Raw genomic sequence first — 9,820 nt, forward strand, 5'->3', positions numbered from 1 at the left:
AGAACAAGACATAATAGGAAACTATAGCAATAACTTTGTGTAGAATTAGAACTTAAATTACTCGGGGCGTTGAATTCTTCATGTGAGGAAGCCATCCAGCTGGCTTACGGAAGGTCTGTGGTTTTACCCAGGTACCCGCTCGTGATGAAATAATGCACGGAGGGGTACCTGGGGTTTTCCTCCACCAACAAGGCTGGAAAGTCGCGATATGACCTAAAATGTGTCGGTGCGACGTTAAACCAACAAAAAAATATGAAAACAAAAAGTAACCTTGGATGCATAAATAAAACATTCAGGAATGAATATAATACGTAACTTTTCATTTGATCATTTTGAATCATGTCGTTTAAGATTTTCTGAAACTTCTTAATATTTACATGTGGCTGTCTGGCAGATAGCCTCACCTATCAGGTCATTTCTGAATTATTATTGGATTAAAGCGGGAATCACTTATCTCCATCACAAAAATTAGCAAATACATGCATATTGCACAGCATCAGAAAAGTTGAAAATTGAATAATTGTAAGATCCGCTATTTTAAGATGAAATCTGGATATCATATAATACTCTTGATTTAAACATATTTTATTCCTTCCTTTTTATGACAACATATACAATGTACATATACAGAAAATATACAAGATACTCTAAGAAAGGTAAAAGGGTTGGACCAAAAGTTCACTGTAATACTGTTATTTGTACCATATCACAAACAAGAAATATCTGTCAGTATTTACGGTGGAATTTGACGTTACAATAAAATGACTTATCAATACATTTTTTACCATACATTTACTTCATTGTTCCTATCAACTTGTGTCATACATATGTACAGGTAAGTGTAGGGTAGAATTAATTATTTGCTACATTAATTGATCTCCAACACTTTATTAAAGTAAAGATGGTTTTTATGTGAAAAATGCATTCAGTTTGATGTAATTTTCGTGAATGCAAGGGAGGAGAAGAAGAAAGATTGGACCGGATTACGACAAAAACAAACAATCAAATAACGGTTTATTCATTTTGTCATGATATGTGGAGCAATGAGAGCACTTTCCGTGTATCTATAAAACAGCCCTTAGCCTGCTGGCGGTAGATGATTCTGCCTTTGCGACCAGTGCAGACCAAGATCAGCCTGCACATCCGTGCAGTCTGATCATGGTCTGCACTGTTCGCTATTCAGTCAGTAAATTTTCAGTGTAAACCCCTTTGAATAATAAATGGTACTGTCCAAATTGAAAGATGGACCAGTCCATTATAGAAATATAGCAGGGTAAGGGTTAAAACGATTTGTGTCTTAGGCTGTAATGTACTCTGATGAGATATGCAGATTAGCCTTACAACTTATTATTTACTTATACTGTTATTACAAAATGCCGATTTATTTTCTCTTACTTTTCCGGAAACTAATTAAGCTGAAATGTTCAGGGAAATTTCTTGAGGAAAATTTCTTGAATGAAACTCTTAAGTTATGAAACAAGAGAATGGAATAAATGAAAAAATTAATATTATTATAAAATGAATTCACAGAGGATAATGAACTTTATATTAATATTTTAAATGACATGTATGCAGCTATGATATAACGCTCTCAAGACCACATCACGGCATAGGTTCATAACTTCCATGACATTGCTGACTGTGTAATGTCAAATTTTAACATGCTCATTTAAGATATGATCCACCTAATGGTGAATATTTCAAATGTCAAAAACATTCGTACAACAATATACTAAATGTAATAGACTTTCATGCAAAATTTAAACAACTTTTAGTGTGCGTTTTTTTTTATACATTTTGTATAAATTCATGATATTTTCTCAAAACATTTGCAGGGAATTCAGTATAATATTCATTTTGATGAAAGAAACGTCAAACTATCGGTAAACAATTATAAAACACATAATAAGACTGTGAATATAATTTTTATAGGCTATCTCAAGAAAAAGGATTTAAAGAGATATAATTCTAACTCCAACGTTGAAAAAAATAAGGTCGAGTCCTGTGGGACTGTTCAAAACTTTGCTCATTTCACTCCAAAATAACTTTAGGACGGAAGTAAATCACTTATCAAATGAAAATTAGTTGACTTTTGTACAATTAATCAATAATAAGTCTGAATAAAAAAAAAAAACCCTCACTAGAAAAAATGTAATATAACGAAAACAAAAGTCCATTTGGGCTTGAACCTATGCCCCCCTGAAAAAAAGTTTATTGTAGGTATTGAATATTCTTAAAAGGAGGTTCTCTTTACATGAGTCAACGCTTAACAACTCCGTTAAGTTTCAGTAAGAATCTGAAACGTCAGTATGTCCACATTGTCGTTCAAATTTCATATCGGGTGAATGACGTCACTTGTGATGTCGGTTTCTTGTATGCCGTCGCGTTTTAAAAAAGAGTTCTTAACATACGATATTTTCAATTTCACTCAGGCTTATTACCAAAATTTGAATCATTCATATGATAATTTTTAGTGTAGATGAGTATGCAATAAAAAAGATTATTACACTTGCATCACGAAATATGCACTCGTTTTTTATTTTCGCGGAGTAATAATGCGCTGCAGTCTCATGCGTATTTCTCTATACAAATCTAATAACCTATAAATATATTTTCTCTAATTCTATTAATCTTTAAATGCATTGCGGTGGTTTCCAACCGCTAGTATTTCTCATGATTTGATTTATTGCAAAATTGACTGTAATCTGTAATAAAATGAGCCGCACCATGAGAAAACCAACATAGTGGGTTTGCGTTGCGACCAGCATGGATCCAGACCAGCCCGCGCGGAAGGCTGGTCTAGATCCATGCTGTTCGCAAACGGTTTCTGTAATGGAAATAGGCTTTGAAAGCGAACAGCATGGATCCTGACAACACTGCGCGGATGCACAGGCTGGTCTGGATTCATGCTGGTCGCAAACCATTTATGTTGGTTTTCTCATGGCATGGCTCAAATACATTTCCTTAAAATCCAATTTCATTCTATGTGTATGCTTGTTACATCATGGACGGGTGCTGGTGTTATTTATGTTCTCATACTTTACGCAATTGTCACTTCTGAAGAGAAAAAAACTACAGATATTTTATTTACAGACAACCATAACAGATCACAGAACAGGTAGTCGAGCGCTTTTCTCTAACTTATGTGTGTGGCACAAACACATTTAGCTGTAATTACTGTCACAAAGGAATTGATCCAGAAGTGCATTACGCAAAACATCAAAATTTCCTACATTAGTATCTCATTCTAATTTCGCATAAGGTTGCACTGTCAATTATTTTAAGTGAATTAGGTTGATTAAAAAAAAACACATTTTGCACTCTTTTTATGTCCCTTTTATGGGCATCTAATATCAAGCAAATATTAGACATAGTTTTTACTTTAATGTACCCGCCTAAAACCTAGAGGCAATATCTGAAATGCAGAATTGGGTGTTCATAAGAGAAATTTAGTTGAGTTTTAGTTCATGCCTTACCAAAAGTTTTGAACATGTTTTAACTAATTTTAAGCACACATTTTACGTCAAACGTGTTATGACGGGTAAACAATGTTTTTTTTTTATTATTATTTTATTCGAACATGTATATCGGCATGAAAATGTATATTTACAAATATCTAAAAGTTGGACATGATTGGCTGATAAGATGATACAATTACATACAACTAGTTTATCATGCGTTTTGTTATTCATTCAACTGAACAGAGCAAAGAATTTCATTTATCATACCAAACAAATTGTCAAGTACTTCAGAAAATCAGGTCCTTAACCTTTACGCTGCTAAATTTCTACAGTAAACTTGTCTATTGTTCAAGCTTGGCAGTATTATTATCTGTTAAAAGCGGTGAATACCAAAGAGACACTGGTCGAATATCTTGATCAGATGTGCAGGCTGATCATGATTTACATTGGTCGCAAAGGCAGAATCAATTGTGTCCAACATTATACGGGTTAACAGATATTCACAGCTGTTTAACAGAAGGAAGATTTGGTTAAGAGGGTAAAATTTAATCTGAAAGTTCTAGTTTTACTACGACATGAACATTAAATTATGATGTAATTAATTATGTATATGCAAGAATACATTTCATGCATAAAATGTATGATAAGAGTAGCAACCCCAGCTGATTTTTAAACTTATTCAAATTCCAGAAACAACCTGACAGTTATTTAGAGCTCTTCATGAGCTTTACAGAACACTTTTCCTTTTTAAAATATCTTTAAAAATAAAAAAGTTATGACCATTTGAAATTTGAAAAATAACGCGTAATTTTAGAATTTTTCCACTATATAAAATACAGCTGAACATGTCGCGTTCGCGGCACCGAGAAGTGAATTTTCTCCGTTGCCATAATAGAAAAATGGTCATATCTTTTTTAGTTTTTAAGATATCTTCATGAAATTTGGAATAGTTACAGATCTAACCCTGTAGCATTAAATGCTTTATTTAAAATCATAATATATGTGAATAAGATACAGAAACAACACAACAAATGTTGGCAATATACAATGGATTTTAATAAAATGGATGAGGTATCTGGTAATAAATACATCTTATTAAAACATGATAAAATGACACTCTATATTTGATCACAGATCATCTATGACTCATCTCAAACTGTTTAACAACAATTTCCTAGCAATATATACAAGACAAATGAAGAAAATATATAAAACCTATAACAAATTTTCACAATAAAATTATTTTTAATTTTTGACCGTCAAGTTGATTTTAATAAATCTACACATTCAAATAAATGTCTATACACTATCAAACATTAACAAATACTACACTGATAAGCATGGCAATTTGTGGCTCAAACAGATTCATTTTATGTACTCAAGTACAGTATTCAGAAAAAAACACTGGAATATTTCTTAAAGACACTGTCAATGGAGTTTGCCTCTTTGATTTTCCACATACGTCCGGAATTCATACAGTCTGGTATGAAACCGGTTGACAGAACAAAACCTTTCTCAACAATCTGAATGTCTTCACGGCTAGGCCAGCTGAAACAGCCATGCTTACGGGTTGGTGTCATGAACTTAACAACAAAATTTTCATTGTCTTTCACTTTCACAACAATTCCTGGGTACCATGCATCCTGATATGCGATTGCAACATAGTCATTTCCTGACACAGTTTGGTTTGTTGGAAGTATCTCTAACAGTCTTGCTTCCTCCTCTGTATCAGAATAGGTTTCGTTATCTTCATATTCATACCTGCCATTTTTTTCGGAGTTTTTAAGGTTCAAGTCTGCTTTCCTTTTTTTGTTTTCTTTCTTTTTCTTATTCAATAATATGTCACTATTAATTTCATTAAGTACATTCTTGTCACTATCCTGATGCTTTTGTCTTAAGAGTTTACCTCCTTTTCTTGCAGATTTCAGTAGTTTTTGGCGATCACTTTCAGGCATTTCTGTCAACCAGTGCATCATTGGGGACCGGTTTCTTTTAAGAAGTTGCACTGATGAGTGGTGATGAAGAGAGGCATGTGGTCTTCGGCGCTGGCTACTGTCTAGGTCACCAAAGTGGTGCTCGCAACCTAAATTAGTGACATGAGCGAAGTTTGTTCTCTGTAACTCTTTCTCTGTTGCCTCCTGACTGTACTGACCCTCATTTAGGAAGTCAACTAGCTGTTTTTTAACTGTACGCTTCATTGCTCCTGAAACTAACTTAATGGTCACATTCAAAAGTTCTCGATACACTGGGTTTTCACTGATATTTTCAAGTTTTTTCAGTAGTAATTCTTGGTAAGGGACTTTGTTAGTGTCTGTTTCACTGAAGGGGATTTCATGGAGAATGGTTGCTGGGTTAATTTCACATTTTGTGAGAAATTGGTGGAGGACCTGCACTTCCTTGTGCAATTCTAGGTATGGCACATTGTTTCCAACAAGCAAATTCCAGTACGGACCGGTAAGCTTCAAATAAAACAGTCCTAAGCACTGCACTACAGTCATTATTGTGTCAGACTGAAGGTCTGCCAAAACAGACTGGAGTTTCAGATTTGGAGCATTAATTGTTTCTAGGACAGTGATGAAGTCTTCTCGGTGGAGATAAATTTCAGCAGAAGTCTGGAAAAGGGCATTAAAACGATTGTCTTTGTAGTTCCCGATGACAGATTTCAGTCCATTCTTTGCGCAGTGGGCTTCCCATATATCACGTACACCATGGTGATCACCAGATGGCCCGAATACGTCTGAAGTTGTGCGTAGAGCTCTCTCGACAACAGTTCCTTTCTTACTCCAGAATTTGAATACAGATAAATTATCCCTTCCTAGCGGACCATGTTCTGCGACAAGTGAACGTTGCTGAGCTTTAAGATCAGCACAAATGTAATTGTGGAAGCCAAGAAGTACGTGCGCCATACAATGAAAATGATGAACTTTGCTGGGATTTTCTATATTCTGTTGCAAAACCTGATCACGCCACTCATCCAGAAGTCTGTCTGCTTTTTTTTCGTTGCTTGCGCGATCGCTCATGGTAAATGCTAACTTTTCAAGAGAATTTACAATGTAACTTTCAGCTGATGTTCCATCATGGTCAACACTTGAATGCAAGTCGGCCAGTTCATGTAAATGTGATTTTGTGACTTCATTTATTGCTACCGCTGTCTCGTGCGCAACCCTATTAAAGCCTAAACTCATTATACCACCTGAAGACAAGGTTACAGATGTATCTAGGATCTTTTGTTTACGGCGAGTTGTACCGTCCCTACTCAATCCCCAGTTCTCAGTTTCCGACAGTTGATGTGAAATATAGGTCTTGGCCAAGTAGTGACCCTCATCCACAATTGACTGAACAGTGCTACTTGAAGGCAAGTCACTGTTTTCAATGTCCACATGAAAGAGATGCTTTGAAACAGTTTTTATCACTTCTGAAACCTTTTCAACTGCAACCTCTAAACCAGACAGTTCAACAATGCACAACCGAACTTTATCACTGTAACTTCCATCTTCATTCTTTGTTGTCAATTTTTCAGACTTCAACATATTTCCAAGTTCTTCAAGTTCAATAACTTCATTTTCCTTCTTGGATAGTCTCGCAAGTAGAGTTTCACAATTGTTGCACTTTCTATCATTTTCCGTTTGCTCAGTTTTTGTTTCACTGTTCGTGTTCTTAAATTTCACTCTCAGGGATCTCAGTTCATTTCGCAGGTGCGAGTTGTATTTCTGTGCAGAAAGCTTCTTACTTTTTTCACTGCTTATTTGCTGTTTTAAAATTTCTACTTCATTGGACAAAGAAGTAACTTCATCGGAAAGTGCTTTTGTATCAATGCTTAGTTTTTTAGACTGTTGTTCTGCAGTTTTCAGTTTTTCTGTAGTCACTTTTAGTTGCCGTTCTTGCTTGAGTGCTAATCTCTGTGTGTCGCGTAATGCATGCAGATTCTTTTTGGCTGTTTCGTCCCTTTTGTTGACATTGCGTACTGAATAATGTCCAATTCTATTTTGTATCTCATTCAAATTTTCATTCTGATCTTGAATTTTCTTTGAAAGTTGTTTGCTGTATTTCATTTGCTTAGAATTTTCATACTGAAGCAGATTTGTAGTTTTATCTAAATCTTCATAGTTCACATCACCTGTTTGAGTGGAGACTGTCTTGCGGTGCACTTCATCAGTTACAGTTATGTTTTCAATTTTACGTATTGTTTCATTTAAACATTCCGTGTCTCTTGCATTTGATGGTTTGTGATCAGCCCGTTCAGTAGCACTTGTACTTGCTGGCGGAGTAAATACAGCATTTAATAAGTCACTGACATTGTTCATTCCTTGAACCTTTTTCTTGTGCGCAAGTTTCTTCTTTTGTTCCCATAATCGCGACACCTTAGTCTTAAGAGTTTTTACTGACACTGATTTTAATTCTGGCTCTAGCTGCACTAAAACATTACATAAATCATTAGAACTGAACCCTAATGTCTGGAAAAACTTGTTGATTTCAATCACAATGCCATTTAATAATGGTTGGCTTGTTTTCTTGATATGCCCTTGTTCTAAGTCAGACTTTGTGATACCGTGTGCCTCACAAAATGGGCCTGGGTATGTCTCTGCCATATTTGACCTGAAAAGGTAAAAAAACTACCATTATACAACTGCTTTAACTAAATTTTGACTACTTAATCTTTATATATAACAATTATTTATCAAAACTGTTTAAAAAAACTACTATCGAATCATCATTTACATCTTGTTACATCGCTCGATAAATGCAATCCTTTAGGTACGAATTTGTGAGGGACAAAACGGTCGAATGATTTAAACAAAAAAATGGGCAGTTCAGCAAATAATTTCGTATACAGACGAAGAAATTATATTTTGTTACATATATTACGCAATAATATTTTGAATTAACCTCAAATTATTATGTTTAAATAAAAGAAAAACTTGTTTTCTTTGCGGGATCGGCGATGTAATTTTTTGATCTTTCGTACCCTCCGACGCCCCGTTAAAGATTTGTAAACATTCTCGCTGTATTTCTTCTGAATGATAATAAATAACTTATAAAACACTTACCATATTTTATGATTAAACAATCATATCATTTTTGATCGTTTTCCTGTATTTTAATTGAATAGATTCATTGATTATTGGCGATATTTTCTATCGGTATTGTGTTTACGTAAATTTCAAAATGGCGGTCGACCTGAAGCGTGCGTGACCTTTGGATTTTCCGAAAATCACTATTTTCAGAAATAAATGCGACATGGTAAATGGCGTTTCCGAAAAATGATTTTGGTACCAAATTAAACTTCAGAATGTATATTTTGCATTGGTATATGATGCATGTCGGAAAATATCGGAGTTTATGAGTAAAAAACGGTCAACTTTGGGGGACTATATCTTCGCGTAGAAGTATCATATTAATATGCATCAAGTTGTAATATATTCATAAACCTTTTTTCTGATTGGATAAGTTAAGGTCATTAATATTCATAGCTATTAAACCAGTCGCATATTGAAACAAAGACACATGGTATCACGCGACCGCAGCATGTTTCCTGTTTATATCAGATCGAACGTAAATTACCGTGATCTGTATGATAACAAGATCATAAATCTGATAATATGGCAATAAAATAACAAAGAAAATATGCAAATTGTAGACAATTTTATTAGCTTTTTAAACATGTATATCTTATTTTGATTGAATGTCATTTGATGATTTGGCATGAAAAAGTTTACGACTGGTATTAGATTTTTGCACTTTTCCAGGTTAATCTGGAGGCTTATCAGTGATAAGCTGGGGTTGCTAATAAGAGAAATGATTTTAATTTTAGCATAAAATCAATATTAGAAATCACAGATATTTTTGGGTTTCTGATACTTGTAAGTACCACAATATGGAATTTGTTTGGCGAAAACAGATGATGTTATCGAGTATGCCTACAAGCAGGCATCGATCTTCTTTGGCTTTTTTTCAATGTCTTGCAACAATAATTTAAAAGCCAGTGAGCTTTAAATTTGATTAATTTTATTGACTGATTTTTTCAAATTTCTTTCTCTATTTTTCCATTTTCCCTTTCACTTGTGGATATTTCCTAGGATCATTTATTTTTAGTGCAGAGCGATCGGTTTCTGACATGCCTGGAATTCTAAACAATCATAAAAGAGAACAGTAAATGAGACGCGCAGTGAGAAAACCAACATAGTACGTTTGCGACCAGCATGGATCCAGACCAGCCTGCGCTTCAGGATCCGTGCTGTCTGCTTTCAAAGCCTATTGCAATTAGAGAAACTGTTAGCGAGCAGCATGGATCCTGACCAGACTGCGCGGATGCACAGGCTGGTCTGGATCAATGCTGGTCGCAAACGCACTATGTTGGT

General features: G+C 34.7%; 1 protein-coding gene across 1 annotated transcript; it reads right to left on the reverse strand.

Annotated features, from left to right (window-relative positions):
* Nucleotides 1–4,128: 4,128 nt before the first annotated feature.
* LOC123557152 (uncharacterized) lies at nucleotides 4,129–9,242 on the reverse strand. The gene is made up of 2 exons (XM_045348445.2): nucleotides 8,510–9,242; nucleotides 4,129–8,057 (listed from the first exon to the last, which is right to left on the reverse strand). Exon 2 carries the CDS (start codon nucleotides 8,048–8,050, stop codon nucleotides 4,853–4,855), a length of 3,198 nt encoding a protein of 1,065 aa, XP_045204380.2. The 5' UTR covers nucleotides 8,051–8,057; nucleotides 8,510–9,242; the 3' UTR covers nucleotides 4,129–4,852.
* Between the last annotated feature and the right edge of the window lie 578 nt (nucleotides 9,243–9,820).

Source organism: Mercenaria mercenaria, chromosome 7 (genome assembly GCF_021730395.1).
Source record: "Mercenaria mercenaria strain notata chromosome 7, MADL_Memer_1, whole genome shotgun sequence".
Lineage (NCBI taxonomy): Eukaryota > Metazoa > Mollusca > Bivalvia > Venerida > Veneridae > Mercenaria > Mercenaria mercenaria.

Coding starts and splice junctions, on each gene's coding strand:
- LOC123557152 (XM_045348445.2), bottom strand. CDS start 8,050: ATGGCAGAGACATACCCAGGCCCATTTTGTGAGGCACACGGTATCACA.